General features: G+C 55.3%; 4 protein-coding genes across 4 annotated transcripts; 3 read left to right on the top strand and 1 right to left on the bottom strand.

The window, feature by feature from the left end:
- Positions 1-206: 206 nt before the first annotated feature.
- BKA78DRAFT_298465 (histone acetyltransferases subunit 3-domain-containing protein) lies at positions 207-2,440 on the top strand (the record flags this gene model as incomplete). Its single annotated transcript, XM_066886911.1, has 2 exons — positions 207-717; positions 1,077-2,440. The coding sequence occupies 2 exons, from the start codon at positions 207-209 to the stop codon at positions 2,438-2,440; spliced, it is 1,875 nt and encodes a 624-aa protein (XP_066741416.1).
- A 1,137-nt stretch (positions 2,441-3,577) lies between these two features.
- On the bottom strand, positions 3,578-5,969 carry BKA78DRAFT_322476 (uncharacterized protein). Its single transcript, XM_066889119.1, has one exon. The coding sequence runs from the start codon at positions 5,754-5,756 to the stop codon at positions 3,681-3,683; it is 2,076 nt and encodes a 691-aa protein (XP_066741415.1). The 5' UTR covers positions 5,757-5,969; the 3' UTR covers positions 3,578-3,680.
- Positions 5,970-5,976: 7 nt separating this feature from the next.
- On the top strand, positions 5,977-7,131 carry BKA78DRAFT_322475 (uncharacterized protein). Its single transcript, XM_066889118.1, has one exon. It carries the CDS (start codon positions 6,147-6,149, stop codon positions 6,849-6,851), a length of 705 nt encoding a protein of 234 aa, XP_066741414.1. The 5' UTR covers positions 5,977-6,146; the 3' UTR covers positions 6,852-7,131.
- A 3,020-nt stretch (positions 7,132-10,151) lies between these two features.
- BKA78DRAFT_287113 (uncharacterized protein) lies at positions 10,152-15,918 on the top strand. The gene is made up of 5 exons (XM_066885725.1): positions 10,152-12,327; positions 12,470-12,525; positions 12,622-13,858; positions 13,963-14,984; positions 15,101-15,918. Exons 1-5 carry the CDS (start codon positions 10,531-10,533, stop codon positions 15,534-15,536), a joined length of 4,548 nt encoding a protein of 1,515 aa, XP_066741413.1. The 5' UTR covers positions 10,152-10,530; the 3' UTR covers positions 15,537-15,918.
- Positions 15,919-16,793: the final 875 nt, after the last annotated feature.

Below are 16,793 nucleotides of genomic sequence, written 5' to 3'. Positions count from 1 at the left end.
GAACCATCAGCCAATCCGCAAATGGAACGCCCGGAGCGAACTGACCTGACTTATATCAGCATCCCGGGTGCCGATCCCCCGTGTGAGCGTCCTCCCGCGTCCGTGGCCCGTCTCCGCCCGCAATCCAGTCGGTTTCCAGCCAAGCTTAGCTCTGTCGCACCCACTACGTTACGCTCCCCAAACACTCCCTCTCGAATCCCAGAACCATGCCTGTCCACAAACCGCCCTCCAAGTCAAAGACTCACTCTCAGTCGCGCGACCGACGCTCCCGCAGCCGCAACACCACGCCCATTGACCGCCAGAGCGTCCAGCCCTCCGTCGAGTCGTCCACCTCGCCCACCGCCATGCACCACACCCTGTCGCACATCTCCAATCCTTCGTCCGTCTTTATCGAGGACATCTTCACCAATGGCTCCCAACCTCAAGCCATTCCCTCTCCGGAGAGCCTGCACGCCATGCTCGAGGACGTCAAGAACCGCTTCCTGCCCGCCCAAAGCCTGCGAGTCGAGGCCAACGAAAAGTTCATGCGCCATCTGATGCAGCGTCGCAAACTGCGTATGGAGCGCCAGCATGACCTGGACCGCGCTGACCGCGAGGCCGAGGAGAGGAAACACAAGCTCAAAATCAAGCCAAAGAAACGCGAGCCTGACGAGGACCGTCCGCTCGCGGTAGGCGCACATGGCCTTGCCAGGCAGGATGGAACCGACGTGCACAAAGGTAGGCCTCTTCGACGCGTCTACCGCAACCCCCAACGTCGATTCAACGCGACGCCTCTCCATTCCAGCCACCTTCGCGCTCCTTTTATCACTACATCCATTTTTCATCACATACGGACAAATAAAGCATGTGGACGAGGGGCATGGAAAGACAGGATCGCGGCGGGTTGAAGATGAGGTTGAACCAGGAGAGAGCTAGGTCGTGGTCGCGTAAGATCACAGTGCCTTTGCTCATCTCACAGCTTCGCTAGCCTGCCCTTCGTATTCGGCCCTTCAGTATCTCTAGACCCATGGTGTTATTTGGTTCCTTCATATAGCGCCCAAGACTCGACTTTTCCCCGCGCTAACCTACCTTTGCAGATGCATCCTCAACCATTTCCTCGCCAATCTCACAACCACCCCCTTCGGCCACCGGGACCGGTAACATGGACAGAGCTTCGGTGAGCGGTTCCGAGGATTCACACCAGCCAGAAAAGGCGCCCGCGGTACCTGCCTACCAAACTTTTGGCCCGGATCCTACCAAATTCGATGATCCGACGATATACCACATTCGTGAAATCGACGACGACACACCAGAGAGTCTGAAAAAGGAAATACTGGGGGTGGCAACGTACCCAAAGAGCGACTTGAAGGACCTGACTCCGGGCACTCCACCAGACCGGGACTTCAGCAACCCCAAGCCGCAGACTCAGGTCAACGCCAACGTTTTTTCAAATTATGTCGAGCCCTTCATTCGGCCTCTGACTGAAGAGGATCTGTCGTTTCTGAAAGAGCGAGGAGACAGGATGGGGCCGTTTAATATGCCGCGTCGGGGGCCTCGCCACTACAAAGATGTTTGGGCAGACGAAGACGGCGCCATGCAAATCGACTCTACGACTGACAAACTACCCCCCAACGAGCCTCGGGGCAACATCGACATGATCAACGACGAAGTGGCCGAGACAGATGCTGTGGGACCGGGACCTGTCGTATCGCGCCTCCTCTCCACCTTCCGCTCCGAAGGCCGCCCGTCAGATGTCAATGGTACGACGTCTGGGGAAATGGAGATTGACGGCGAAAATCCTCCAGACGCTTCGAGCGCGCCCTCGCTTCCGGCAACCCACATTGCCGAGACGAACAATACTGCCTTGAAGAACGGCACGACACCAAAACCAGACTACGTGACCATGGAAGAGCGGGCTATGCAAGAGCTGATTCATATCGGCTTTCTCTCCGCCGACGACAAACCGGACTACGATGGGCACTTTGACGACGAAGTCGCGGCACGCCTGCGGTATCTGCAAGACGAACTGCGACGGCAAAGCATCGTCAATGGAGCGCGAAAGGCGCGACTCCTGGAGCTGGCTCAGCACCGCATGGCCCAGCAAGAATACTGCGCCATCGAAGACGACCTCAACAATCAGCTCAACGCCGCGTACCTCAAACGCAACCGCAACCTGGGCAAGGGTAAGAAGAACACCAAGAACCGGCCAGGCGGCGCAGGCGGCGGATCCCACGTGGTGCAAGTGGGCGGCGGCGTCAGCGGGGGTGCAGGGGCTGGGGCCAGGGGCCTCGGCGAAGAGATTCGCGCCCTCATGGAGAAGAAGGAGCGCTGGACCAGCGTCATTGGCCCTGTGGTCGATTACGGCAAGGCGGGCATCCCGCGCGAGAGCGTTCTCGACGACGAGACGATGAAGCGCTACGTCGAAAAGGAGCAGGAGGGATGGACCGAGGAGCAGGAGTAGCGCGCCTACATGCATCCTGTTTTCGTGTTGCTGTACGATCCATGTACGCGTTTCTTGCGTGCGTGTCGATGTTTGTCGTGTTGCAGGTGGACAATTTCGCGGCATCTTTTTGCATTTGCGAGCTTTTGTCTACCCATGCCGCTCTTCGTCGATCGGCCCTGCTAAATTGGCACTCTACTGCCTGCTGAACGGCTGGGCGTGTCGTGGTAGCGTCGCGCTTGCCGTCTTTCGCGGCATGCCTCGTCCAGGTTCCTACCAAGGTAGGACTATGCACCTCGCTCGGCACCCACGTACCTACAATCGATCCAAGAAGGGCCAGTCTTGGCCCTCGAGCTGTGAGCACACACCGGGCGACCTTCCGAGACCCGTACAAATCATCCGCCTCGACCGCATCCGAGATCCCATCACATCCCAGGCACGGCATTTTGAGATTGGAAGAGGGTACGGAGAACTCCCCCCTGCACTCCCGCCGCTGCCACGTCGACTAGATCGTCTCGGAGATGGACTCGGCGGATTGGCAGCAGAGGAAATGGAGGGCGGCTTTGCTTGGTTAAGTGGCATATCAATGTTGGGGAAGCAGTTTGAAGGGGAGAAGGAGGTGTGAGGTGGGGTTATGTGGGCACGGTGGTGGTCTGAGATGGCGCGTGCGTCCTGAGGAAGTGAGGTAGCTGGCCAGCGTTGGTGAAGAGAGGAGGAATGATAATGAGAATGCACCGCTTTGCATTGTAATTCATGACCGTCGCTTTCTGTCTCCCCGTCGTCTGCTTCCAGGTCGTGATTTGGGCACACGGGCTGCCGCCCGACACTTCAACAAACCGGGAATGAGGAAAGAGCAAATGAAATAGGCTGCTGCCTGACATGCTCCTTTTCTGTCTCTCCCCTTTGATGGTGTCTTTGCTATTCATGATATCGACACCCTTTTTGTGGTCGTCTCGAAAAGCCCTGGAGGCACGTGTCGTTTTGCGAAGAACCGGAAGTGGTTAGCTGGGCTTCAAGGGCCGAGCTGGAGTTGAGGTGGTGGGTTTGATTTGGCTTGCCTACACTTTTCTTGTGAGAAAGCCTGGAAAGGATGCGTCAAAATCAACAAGCACATGGAACGTGTGCGCCAAGCAGAGGTCAAGGCGCCAGGAGAAGCAAAGTAAGGACTTCATTAGTGCGGAAAAACAGCAGACAGCTACAGATAGGAAACAGTACAAAAGGAAGACGCCACCACCAAACAACTTCCGCTTCCCAACCTCCATCACTCATCCATCTCAACATCCTCATCCTCATCCTCACCACCATAGTTCGCCGAGGTACACCTGACATCCACCGCCCCGTCATCGTCGCTAAGCCTGCTACCGCCCCACATGCTATCGCCGCTCACCGACGGCGTCTCCCACTGCGTCTCCCCGTGCGGATGCGGGCGCAGGTCGGGGGAGGCGGGGACGACGGGCGCGTCGGCGTCGTCGACGCTGTCGACGTCGCTGCCGATTAGCAGGACGTCTTCGTACGAGGGCGCGGGGCCCTGCTGTTCGTAGAGCGGGGTGGGCGGCGGGATTTCGATGGGTTCGCGGTGCTGCCGGATGCGAGGCGTGCTGTTGAAGGGGGTTTTGAGGGGCGGGTGGTTCGAGAGGTCGGGGTAGAGGGCTTTGATGTCAGTTTCTGGGGAAGGCTGTGTCGTGCCGGAGCCCGTGGTGGTGGCATTTCCTTGTGCGTTGCGGGTGCTCGAGCCAGCAGCAGCAGCAGCTTTCTCGTCTTTCTTCTTCAAGTGCTTCTTTTCAAGGTCGGCCCTGATCTTTTGGACCTGAGCAAGAGAGTGGGCCGCATCGAGCTTTTGGCGCATCGAATAGTATTCTGCGGACGTCATCTTCTTCTGGTCAAGACATTCCTTCATCAATGCGACCAAGGTCTCTTTGCTGGCTTCGATTGCTAGGGAAGGCTGCCTTGTTCTAGAACCCGCGAGGCCGCCTGTGTTAGCGATTGGCGTGCTCGCAGCAGCAGATTTCCCACCTCCTTTCTCTGCACGCCGCCGGGAGAGACTTCTAGCAGGTTGACCAAAGGACACCTTGCTTTCACCATCGATAATCATCCGCCCATTGCGCTGAAGCCGATCATTCCATGTTTTGGCGTACGCGTCATCTCCCTCGTTCACAACATCTCGAGTGGGCAGCGCCGGCTTGCGGTTGCCTTCTGCGTCGAACCTCTCGAGGAGATGGGGAAATTCCTTGTCCAACTCGGACTCGAGCTGGTGGATGTGGGGATCCGCAGCATCAATGTCATTGAGTCTATCCTCCCAGTCGTGCCTCTGCCTCGGCGTTAGCTCGTCGTGCCTCTGCGCCATCAGGACTATCCTTTGCATGCGCTTTTTGACGCTCGCGGGTGATTCTGCTTTCTCTGCTTTGTCCTTCCGATATTCCTCAATGAGGACATTGAGACTTTGGGTCTCAAGGGGGACCGTGGACAAGGTGGAACCGGGGGTAGGCGTTTTGGTGGCATCTTTTTGCAATTTCATCTTTGCCGCATCGTGTGTTTCTTCCAGATTTTCGACGAAACCAAGTACTTTGACAACGACGTCGTATTGCTCAGTATTCGCAAGCCCATTGTCCCGACACCTCTTGAGCACGTCTAGGTACTCCAATACCTCCTTTTTGAACTCCGATACTTCATTTTTGATCTCCAATAGTTTCTCTCCCTTGTCAAAAACATCTTCATTGGGCGGCGGTAGCTTGCCGTAGCCTAGCGCGCCAAATTTCTCGGCGATATGGGAAAACTTCTCCTTGAATTCGGACTGGAGCTGCTGGTCAGTCTTCAACTGAGTTGTCACTGGAGTGTCCCTGGGAGCAGAAGAGGAGATGACGGGGGCGTCCTTTCCAGACTGCGCGATGATAGGGTTTCCCGCATCATCATATTCCGTGAGGCTCTGCGGATACGAAGCCTCAAAGCGAGAAGTGACCTCTTGGATTTCTCCTGGAGTGTTCGCCCGTCGTATTTGGCGCAACAAAGTGTTAATTCGAGCCGATGCGAATGTTTCTTCTTCAAGGTGCCACATGTGCCACAACACGTTGTCCATCCGATTTTTGAGGCGCTGGGCCTCCTCTGGAGAGATTGTTTGAGATGCCTCAGGGGCAGGCGTTTGAGCCACGGGAGCACTTCCCCCCGCAGATGGCGTGTCGAGAGGCCGTCCATGGTCATCGTAACCGGTGGCGCTGATCGGATACTTCTTCTCAAGAGCGGAGCTGAGCCTTTGGATTTGTTCCAGAGTATTCGCCCGCTGCATTCGGTCATTCCATTTGTAATACTCGGACTGATCCATCTCCCTGCGGGCGTGAGTCATGTGGAAAATAACGGTGTTCAGTCGGGTTATGATGCGCGTGGCCTCTGCGGTAGAGGGCTTTTTGCTGGTAGAGGGCCTTTTGCTGGTAGAGGGCTTTTGGCGGGAAGAAGGCTTTTGGCTTGAAGAAGGCTTTTGGGTAGAAGGCTTTTGGGTAGAAGAGGGCTTTTGGGTAGAAGAGGGCTTTTGGGTAGAAGAGGGCTTTTGGGTAGAAGACTTTTGGGTAGAAGACTTTTGGGTAGAAGACACGGCCTCGCGGCCACTCCTCTTCGTCTCCTTCGTTTTCTCCGGAGGCGGCACAGTGAGAGGGTTGCCCGAATCATCAAAGTCGGTGGCAATCTCCGGATACTCCTCTTCAATTGCCGCGCCGCACTCCTGAATTTCTCTTGCGGAATGAGCGTCTTCCAAGGCCTTCCTCCACCTGACGAACTGTTCAAAATCCTGCCCCTTGCCGAACAGGTGGTCAACCACATGGAACAGGCGAGCCTTGAGTTTCGCGGCCGCTTTCGAGTCGAACTTTGCAGCAAAGGGGGAGGTCCAGTTTGCAGAAGTCTTCTTCGGCATAGAAAAGGGCGGCAAGTCAAATGGCGGCCAACGGGCCTGGAAGCATTTAGTTTCAGAGTCCAATGTACCTGGGAGCTGGGGTATGGGTATGGTTTTAGCGCTCTTGAGAAGCGGATCAATTCCAAGTTTGGCAGCAAGGGACGTCTTGGACGACGAAGCCCTGGCTCTCTTCGAACTCTGATCCTTCTGCATGGGGCTCTTCTGTGTACGCGTTTCGGAAGCGGACTTCCTCGAAGAACTGGGCTTTTGGTGCCGAGACTTTTGAGCAGTGACTGGCCGAGGCTGCTTGGAAGGCCCAACTCTCTTTTTGGAGATGACTTCGGTTCTGGAAGTCGACGAGGGGCGAGTAATTTCAGCAGACTCGGAGCCCAGAGACGCAGATCCTGGCAGCTTTACGGCGTTGGCTGGGATGGACTTGCTGTGCGTCACGTTGACACCAGTATCATCACCTTCAAACTCGGAGAAAGGGCCTTTGGTTTGGGAAGTGTAAGATGGCGGAGTCAAGTAGGTGGTGACTTTGGAACCCGGGAATGAGGACGCAGGCAACTGTGCGGCGTTGGCTGTGGTGGTGGACTTGCTGTGCGTTACGTTGATGCCCGTATCATCATCTTCAAACTCGGTAAAGGGGCTTTTGGCTTTGGGAGTGGAAGATGGCGGAGTCTTGTAGCCAAGTTTGGAACCCAGAGACATGGACGCTGGCAGCTTTGCGGCGCTGGCTGCGACGGGCCTGCTGTGCGATACGTTGACGCCAATGTCATCATCTTCGAACTCCGTGAAAGGGCTTTTCCAGTCGCGACCTGACTCAGAAGTGTTCTCGTAGCCATCTGTGACAAAGGAAACTTTGGAGCTGGTGGGAGGCTTTCCCAAAGACCGCGCAGACCGCTTTGAGGTTTGCTTGGGAGCTGGCGTCGGCGTGCCCCTGATGAAGTCGATGTCGGCATCGTTCAGCCTGGTAAACTCAGGAGCTTGACCAGTTTTGTACGACCATCTCGTCGAGGGATTTTGGAGGGCACTGCCGCCTTTGGGAGTCACAGAGCTAGAGGGCTTGGTGGAGATGGGGTTGTTGGGAAAACTGGCAAAAAGTTTCGAGTATCCAGGACCGGATCCATCGACGACATCAGAGTCGAAATCAGCAAGACTGTCGCTTGGAGAGTTTAGAAGGACCGGGGGTCCTTTCCCGGCTATAGGCGCTCTCTTCTTCGGATTTGGTCCCAGGTCCAAACTCGTGGCTGGATTGGCGTAGCTAGAGGGCATTGGAGGCGGAGAAGACGGCATTGGGGACGAGGAAGGCAATCCCCGAGTCGCAGACTTGGATCTAGTAGAAGAAGAACGATGGCGCCTGGATGAGTCTGCAATATTTCCTGCTGCGGAAGAACCGGCGGCTCCCCGTACTGTAGCGCGCTCTACTCCCCGACCCGCCGGAGGATCGCTCGCCGGCGTGACGGTGATGGATGGAACGGGCAACCTGGCACGTCCAGTCGCACGCTCTGAGTTGAACGGCTTGACCTCTGCCGGGGCAGAATGCCTTTGATAACGGCGATCAGGCGGGATATATGGAGGAAATACTGGAGCGGGCTGGGCTGCGACAGGGACAACAGGTTGTGCAGGTTTACTCGAGATCCCTGGTAACATAGCAATACCCCTCGCTATGATTCTGTTGGCGAGATTCGGAGGGATAGACGGCTGCTGAGGCGGATCCTTGCGATAGAGTACCGGGACCTCTTCTTCGACGGGGCTGTGTGCCCTCGTTTTCTTTGCAAAGGGTCCAGCCGTGCCACTTTCAAGGCTTCTGACCCTCTTCAGTCCACTCTCATCCGATGAATTTCCAAAGTTCTTCGCTCCCGCTGACTCTTCAAGTTCTTGGCGGTGTCGTCTCCGCATCTTCAGGTTTTGCTTTTGGTGCCATTCCCGCATTCGCTCCTGTGCATATCCAAAATTGGCATTGCTTCGTGGGGGCAAATAGGTCAAGTCGCGCTTTTGTTGCTGGCGCAATTGGTCGAGTTCCTGAACCTGGGTCTTTCTCTGTGTTGTAAAGTCTCCGGGAGGATTTCCTGTGCGAAGGGCCCGCTTATAAGCCATCAGGCGCTCGTGGTGCTTTGTCCTGAGGAGATTGCGCCTGTGAGCCATGACAAGGTCGTGTTGCTTGCTGGAAAGGACTGGCGCTACAGGAGATACGTCATAGTCACTGACGCTTTCATCCGTACTACTTTCAGTCTCAACCGAGGCCATTCTATGAAGTGACTGGGATCCTTTATTCTTGTCACGTAAGCTTCTTAACCTTGTTTTCATCGAGCTATTCCGGAAAGGTTCAACGACCCGACGCACTTTGCTCGATATCGTCGAAGGTAGCTTTGGTGGTTTACTTGGTGTCCCTGGTGACTCTGGTTCGTATTCAAGTGAATTGCCATACTTGGCTGGTGTCCCTGGTTCCTGTGATGGATATGCAAATCGATTGTTTGGTGTCTTTGGCGCCGGTAGCAGTCCTGGCTCCGAAGGCGTCAATTTCCGCGTTGATACAGGTGTTGGATAGGCCGAAGGCGTTGTAATATGGGGTGGCTGGGGTATTGGTAGCTTTGGTGGTTTACTTGGTGTCTCTGGCGACTCTGGTTCGTATATAAAATCAAGATTGTGCTTGGTTGGTGTCTTTGGCGTCGATGGAATTCCTGATCCGGCACGGAGTGGAGTTATGGGTGGTTTATCAGACTTGGTGAATTCATCAAGGTATTTTTGTCTTTCTCTCGTGTGTTCAAGGTCGTACAGACGACGCTGCTCTTCATGCTGCCTTTGGTTGTCCCTGCCCCATGGGCTTTTCTTTACCAAATCCTCCTCGTCTGCTATGGCTTGTAAATCAAGTCGCAGTTTGAGCGCTGTTTCCCGTGCGGCATCTTCACCCATTTGCCTGTAGTTGGCCCACGTCCCTTGACGCTTGAAGATGGGATCGACCTGTGCTCCCCACTCGTTCCAAAAGACATGTACCGCGTGCTTGGTTTTGGACATGCGGTCTTGGTCTCCAGCTTGAAATCCACGACTCTTGAGATATACATTGGCAATTGCTCTTGCGAGTAGCGTGGCATATTCCTCGGCATGCAGCACATTCAGCTCCATTTGCTGCCGCTCTGCCAACTGATCGTAGGCCTTGATGACCATTGGCTTCACCTCTCGCTGGGATTCGCCCAGTCTCGGGGCGATGTCGGTCCACCAGCCGTACGGTTGTGGCAATGGAGCCGTGGGGATTGTTGAACAATTTGGAAAGTCGCCGGCCCTGTGGAGGACATGTGGTCCAGCGCCTTGGTCTTGTTCCTCGTCGATTGGAGGCATTGAGTCGTTTGATTACGACACGCGTTTTGGTGGTCTCTGAATGTGAGTGGGTCTGAATGGGCGAGAGGAAGAGAAGTCTTCACGTTGACAATCAGAGCAGCGAGAAGTGGATGGAGCGACATCTTTAACACTAGGAGCACGGCTGCTTGCGGACCGTGGTTGACAGTCGGTCATTGTTTTGCACGAGTACTGCATTCTGTCAAATGGCTTCTTTGATAATGGTATTTCGAGTTGGGACGGATGGTGTTGACAAAGCGATGAGGGCACAAAGACGAGTTCCGGATGCAGCATGGTGGTGAGGAAGCAGAGGAAATGAGAGCTTGGCGCATTGGAGCAAGGGAAACGGCGCATGAGAGAGAAGAGAGGCAATGTTTCAGCAGATGGCTTGGTGAAGCATGGTCGCATGGTGGTGCAGACGTCAGCGTGTTAGTCAGCGGGCGATCGGTGCATCGGTCGCGGGGAGTGGAGTCTAGAGCTGGCGGGACCCACTAGTACTACAACATGCTCACCAGAATACCTAGAGGTAGTTGCAAGAAAGATGGCACACGAATCCTCCCGCTACACTGCTGCTACAGCCCGAACACTTGGATTTTTGACAGGACGGCAAAAAATAAAACACTTTTCCACCTCTCCCTCACCTTTTCCCTCGCTCTCGTCACCTATCATCATCAACAAATGCTCAGCCAAACGCCGAACCCCTGCTCTACCACTGGTACTCGTACCTAGCTGACAGTGCCGGTGCTAAACAATCCCAAGGTACCTTGACCTAGCCTGCGCTAGCCTCGTCGGTCGTCGCCATCGTCATTCCGCAGCTGCGCCTTCAGCTTCGGTTTGCCAGCAACTGACTCCCTCCCCGAGGCGTCGACATGCCCACGACTCGCTCCCGTCCGCCTCTATGAATAACCCTCGATCCATCTTCACCGGACGACAGGGCACCTCAGACGACTCCACCAACCCCGAACAGCGCCGCCTGAGCACTCCCGAGTACTGCGCAACCTTGGACACCTCTACCTCGACCGCCACGCATGATCACGGCACTACCACCACCTTTGCGCGCCCTGCGTGGTCCTCGTCCTCCTCCAAACCCTTCTCCACTCAACCTCTGCCTCCTTCCGTAAACCAGCCTTGTTCGCCGCCGAAACCTGTCGCTGATTCTTTTGTCGCCCCTGCCAAACCCGCTGAAAAGCGCCCAGTCAACCACGCGACCTCGGCTCCCGAAGTCAAACCTCCCACTGAGCCTCTGCACAAGCGTCGCAAGCTCCACACTCGCTCGCGCCATACTTTAGACCATTTCGACTTTTCCTGGCCTCCTCGCGACAAGAAACCCCAGCCGCCATCGCCGCTCTTCTTTTCAAACACCAAGCGAGCTAGGCCGCCTCTGCCTGCCCGCTTCTCCTCCAGCGAAGCCGCTGCGAGAATGATGAGCAATGCCCGCGAGGACAGCGGCATCAGAACCGTCACCCTCGCTCGCGGCACCCTTGCGACTTCCAGCCCAGGCCACCGCGCCTCGTTCGACCGTCTCAGCGCCTCCCCCGCCTCCCCCGATACTCGAGACAAGACCGACCTTCCTCGTGGGCTCGCCCAGATTGGCATTGCCGAGTTGCTGGAGCATGATGGCCGGCCGACATTCATCGTGGACTTGGGGGATCCGTCAGTGTATGGCCCGGGGTACTTGAATATAGTCTTCGCCAATGCGGCGCTGCGGTCAAGCTCGGGGCTTGTCGATTTGATTACCGGAAAGGTAGTGAATGACTCCCAGGACTCTGCCATCTTCAAAAGTTTCGCCCAATTCAAAACTTGGCTCCTGTCTGCCGTGGTCAATGGTGAATCACTGGATGTTTGCCTTCCCGCGCTCCTATATGGCGATCTGTCCTGGAACGCCTATACCCTACGAAAACGATACCGAGTCATAAGCGGCAACTATGCCATGTCACTGGCATCTGATAGCTCCTCGTCAATCCCAAATTCGGCTTCGACGCAACCACCGCCTTCTGCATTTTTCCCCGTTGCCAACGACAAGCCCAGTGGGCCGGTGGACGCAGATGTTTCTGAGAATACCAACGACGCAGACGATTACTTTGGGCAAGCCGGTGCGCCCATATCTCCCGCCGAGACCCCAGTTCATTCCCTCGCCCCTCCGCCGCAACCCAAAGTCGTAGACTTGCCCGATACGCCCTCCGCCATCGCCGCCATCGGTCTAAACACCCGCATCCTCAGCACCGGCACCGGCGCCCTAGCAGTGCCAGCTCACCCCTCAATATCAAACGAGTGCGTTCTCCGAGCAGCTGTTGCGGGCGATGTTGATTCATTTATTGGCAGTGACCCAAGCATTCACCTGTATAAAGAGCTAGGCTTCTTCGATTGGACGCGCCTAACTGTAGGCTCGGGCTTGCCAAAGCACATTCGATTTGCCCGCAGCATTGACTGGGCATCGACGCCGCTAGGGCCGATAGAGGCTTGGTCACCTGATCTTCGAAACTACGCCAACCTCGTCATGGCGTCTCCTCATCCTGCTGCCATGTATTGGGGTGATGACCTCGTTGCGATATACAACGAGGCGTATGTCCTGCTCGCTGGACAGAAGCACCCCAAACTAATGGGTCAAAGTTATAAAGAGGCATGGGCAGAAATCTGGGATGACGTAAAAGACGTCTTTGCAAATGCGAAAGCCACTGGCCAAGCAACTATGAAGGTAAGCACCCATCAGCTCTTTGTGCAGATCTTTCCGGGAAACGGAATGCTCCCTGTCCTCTTCGCATGTTGTGTTGTAAAGTTTGAGAGTGAAATTTCCATCTGTACCATTATCTACCAGTGAAGTAGCTGACCCTTGCTAGGATGACGACTGTCTGTTTATCAAACGCAGCGACTTCCTTGAGGAGACATACTTTTCGTAAGTTTACTTAATATTTTGAAAACATTGTCGGGCTACATATAGGATTTGACAAGCCTTGATTCTCTTTTTGTCAAGTGGGACTAATGATTCCAGGTGGTCGATAATACCAATGATCTCCGACGGGTCCGTCAAGGGACTTTATAATCCAGCCTTTGAGAAGACAAGAAGGAAAATTGCCGAACGGCGAATGCTCACTCTCCGTGAGGTTGGCGAACGAACAGCAGCGGCGAGAGACATCAAGGGATTTTGGGATCAAGTCCTCACAGCCTTGGCCAGCAATGAACACGACACACCCTTCGTACTACTTTACTCTGTTGTGGACGAATCCGACAGCGACTCGTCGTCGATACACTCCAGCAGTATTTTTGGCACGAAGATATGCTTCTTGGAAGGATCTTTGGGTGTGCCGAAAGGCCACCATTGCGCGCCGAAAACCCTGGAGCTCAAGACCAGCACCGAAGGCTTCTGTCCAGTTTTGCGAGAGGTCATGAAGACGGACAAGCCTGTATTGCTCGAAGCAGGAAGTGGTGAACTACCAGCCGATATGCTGGACGGCATTGCGGGGCGGGGTTTCGACGATCCTGTTCGCTCCGTCGTCGTATGCCCCATCCACCCGACAACTGGCGAGGCGATTCTGGGGTTTCTTATCCTGGGAGTAAATCCACGTCGTGCGTACGATGATGATTACTCTTTGTTTGTGCAGCTACTCAGTCGACAGTTGGCGACTTCGCTGGCCTCAGTGGTTCTGTTCGAGGAAGAAATCCGGCGAGGCCAGCGCGCGGCCAAGCTCGCCGCACTGGATCGCATGGAGCTATCCGAACAATTGGCAGCGCGCACTCAGGAAGCATTAGACAGCGAAACAAGATTTACGCGAATGGCGGAATTCTCACCGGCTGGTCTTTTCATTGCCGACTCGGAAGGCCATATTACGTACTGCAACGACACATTCCATGAAATATCACGAGTACCCAAGGATACAGCCAGCATCGACCGCTGGATAGACTCGGTCAAGCCAGAAGACCAACTGCTTGTCATGGGACTGTGGGACAGGCTTGTCGATGATACCGAAGCGGTCACTGCGGAGTTCCGTTTCCGAGCCCCTTGGGAGGACAGGAATGGCAACAGGACAGACACATGGGTACTGTTCAGCGCATATCCTGAGAAAGATGACTATGGCCACCTCAAGAGCGTCTTTGGTACCATTACCAATATCAGCCAGCAAAAGTGGGCCGAGGACTTTCAAAAGCGCAAGATGGAGGAGGCGATTGAGTTGAAGCGCCAACAGGAGAACTTTATCGATATTACGTCGCACGAGATGCGTAATCCTCTGGTATGTTTAGTTTGAATGCTCCCTCTCCGCCACCCAAGAAATATGCAGCCTGGGGTTCTTTTTCGTTATTCAATGCGGACTCGCAGCGAGCTAACTATTCTCAGAGTGCCATCCTCCAATGCGCAGACGAGATTTCCTCGAGCCTCATCGAGTTCAAAGACAAGAATGCCGATGAGTTCCAGCACGGACGGACTGCCGCCATTGATGGTGGACTTGTCGCAAGCAACATTGATGCCGCCCAGACGATTGCGCTCTGTGCACAGCATCAAAAGCGCATCGTAGACGACGTTCTCACGCTAAGCAAACTCGATTCGGCTATGCTGCTCGTCACTCCGGTTGACGTCCAACCCCTGACAGTCGTACAAAGAGCACTGAAAATGTTCGAGGGCGAGCTCCAAACCGCAGACATCCAGATGGAGTTTGTCGTGGACGAATCCTTCCAGAGACTGGGAGTGGACTGGGTGAAACTGGATCCCTCTCGAGTGCTCCAAGTGTTGATCAACCTGACTACCAACGCCATCAAATTCACGACTACCGAGTCCAAGCGCACCATCCGCGTCACCATTGCTGCGTCTACCGCAATGTTTTCGGCCCTGGAGAACCGTCCCGTCGACTACTTTCCCACGCGGTCGAAACGCGTCGACATGACCGAGGGCGCCGACTGGGGTACCGGCGAAAATGTGTACATCCACTTCGCGGTTCAAGACACGGGACGCGGGCTCACCGACGAAGAAAAGAAGCTTCTCTTTCTGCGCTTCTCCCAGGCTTCGCCTCGTACGCACGTGCAGTACGGCGGATCTGGGCTCGGCCTCTTCATCTCGCGCGAGCTCACGGAGCTGCAAGGCGGCGAGATTGGCGTCTCGTCCGAAGCAGGCAAGGGCAGCACCTTTGCGTTTTACGTCAAGGCGCGCCGCAGCAAGCCGCCAAAGGACCCGTCGGAGCAGTTTGCCGTCAACATTGGGCGCGCGGCGATTGACCTCAGGAAAAAGGGAGGCGGGTCGCAGGAGTCTGTTGTTAAGACCAAGGACTTTGCGCAGCCTACGACAAACCCCGCGGCCAAGGGTGAGAGCTCGGCAGCAGACAAGGCGAAGGGGAGGAAGGACACGGTGGTGTTGATTGTCGAAGAGTAAGTGTGCCAACCTGACCCAACAGAACCCCCTCCCCCCCCCCCCCCCCTTCTTTACCCCTTATCCACGCCAAACACTCCCATCTTTTTCCCCACATATTAACAAGACCACCCAGCAATCTCGTCAATCAACGCGTGCTGCAAAAGCAGCTCAGAAACGCTGGCTTCACCGTCCACGTTGCCAATCACGGCGGCGAGGCCCTAGACAAAATCCGTCAAAGCACGCACTATGCCGACCCCTCCTCACCTCCCTCATCCCCACGCAACGTCCTGGATCTGTCCGTTTGCCTAATGGACAAGGAAATGCCATGTATGGACGGCCTTGCTGCGACGCGCAAGATTCGCGAGTGGGAGAGTAGTGGCAAGATTGTGCGGCACTTGCCCATCATTGCAGTCACCGCCAACGCACGCGCTGAGCAAATCGCCCAGCTCCTGGCGGCGGGCATGGACGACGTTGTGAGCAAACCTTTCCGCATTCCGGAGTTGGTGCCCAAGATTGAGGAGTTGGCGGCCAAGTGGGCGAGGAGTGATGAGAATGAGGATGTGTCGTAAGGCGATGGGGAACGGGCGTGGTGAAGAGTTACGAACAACATACATGATAAGACGGAGGAAAGAAACGGCGTTTTGATCGGCGAGGCGTTGCGTTCTCTTGCTTGGTTTTGCATTCAGGATGGGCGGGGCGGTTCATGTAGAGATACCACCGGAGTCGGAATTTTCTTTGGGACTGGGGGTCAGGGCGGTGGTCGGATTGAAGGCGGACGGGAGGCACGAGGAGCGGCAACACGCCGGCCCTCTCACTGGTATATTGGCGTACTGGGGTAATCGAGCGAATGGGCGGATGGGATTCGAAAAGACGGAGGGAAACACGCACGAGCATCGTCATCATCATCTTCTTTTTCCCATTTTTAGAAGCACCGCTTTTTTTTTTTTTTTTCTTCTTGCTTGCATTTGTCGGCGAGTCGCCAATCCCTCTCCTACCTCTTCTTGTTTTTCCCTTGCTGTTGAAGATTGCGTGCGAAGAGAAGCGCTAGCACTAGCATACATCCATACGTGGTCGGACGTGGTCCGCGAGCATCACTCCTATGTCATTTTGTGTCTTCCTCAAGTAAAGAGCGAATGAGTACTTCCTACACTTTGGGGGCATTGTCGAATAAGATAAAGAAAGAGAATATGAACTATCAGTGGTGGTGGGCATTGGAGGCATCGCAAGCACCTTCCCCTCCTGATGCGCGGAGTGAGAGGGGATGGCATCGCCCACTTCCGAATCGCAACACTGTGGATAATACGCATACAGCATCCAGACCTATCAAACGATCCCGTTAACTATCGAAGTATTGAGCGGCGAGGTCAAGCTGTCAAGTATCCAAGTGTACTCAAGCTACACTTGACATTCGGAGTTTTCAATGTACTACGAGTTCGTGTCGATGGAGAGCCGCTGCGAGCTTTGCAAGAAAAGGGCCCCCCCCCCCCCCCCCCCCCCCTTCCCTGTTCCCCCTTCCCTTTTCATCACGTCCTCCTTTCCCCTTTTGACCGCTCCTTCTCACGCCTCATCGCCCCCCTCTATTTAAACCCCATCCTCCTCCCCTTTCGCTCCATCTTCTTCTTACCTTTTCACCACACCCTCTCACGCCTCACCACCGTCCTCTATTAAACCACCACCATCTTTCTTTTCGCTCCCTGTTCTTCTTCCCTTTTCACCACACCCCCTCCTCCCCTCTCTTCCTCGTGGGCCACCAACCAGCCCGCGCCAACCCCAACCGCCATCCCCTGAATTTTTTCTACGACCCAACTCACCGCGGCTGAGCAACT

This window comes from Phyllosticta capitalensis (assembly GCF_038381095.1).
Source record: "Phyllosticta capitalensis strain CBS 128856 chromosome Unknown BKA78scaffold_9, whole genome shotgun sequence".
Taxonomy (NCBI): Eukaryota; Fungi; Ascomycota; class Dothideomycetes; order Botryosphaeriales; family Phyllostictaceae; genus Phyllosticta; species Phyllosticta capitalensis.
The sequence above is the reverse complement of the archived record's forward strand: the minus strand, read 5'-3'. Positions and strand labels throughout refer to the sequence as shown.

Coding starts and splice junctions, on each gene's coding strand:
- BKA78DRAFT_287113 (XM_066885725.1), top strand. CDS start 10,531: ATGAATAACCCTCGATCCATCTTCACCGGACGACAGGGCACCTCAGAC. Junction 12,328..12,469: donor CTGGCCAAGCAACTATGAAG/GTAAGCACCCAT, acceptor GACCCTTGCTAG/GATGACGACTGTCTGTTTAT. Junction 12,526..12,621: donor CTTGAGGAGACATACTTTTC/GTAAGTTTACTT, acceptor TAATGATTCCAG/GTGGTCGATAATACCAATGA.
- BKA78DRAFT_322475 (XM_066889118.1), top strand. CDS start 6,147: ATGAGCGTCTTCCAAGGCCTTCCTCCACCTGACGAACTGTTCAAAATC.
- BKA78DRAFT_322476 (XM_066889119.1), bottom strand. CDS start 5,756: ATGACTCACGCCCGCAGGGAGATGGATCAGTCCGAGTATTACAAATGG.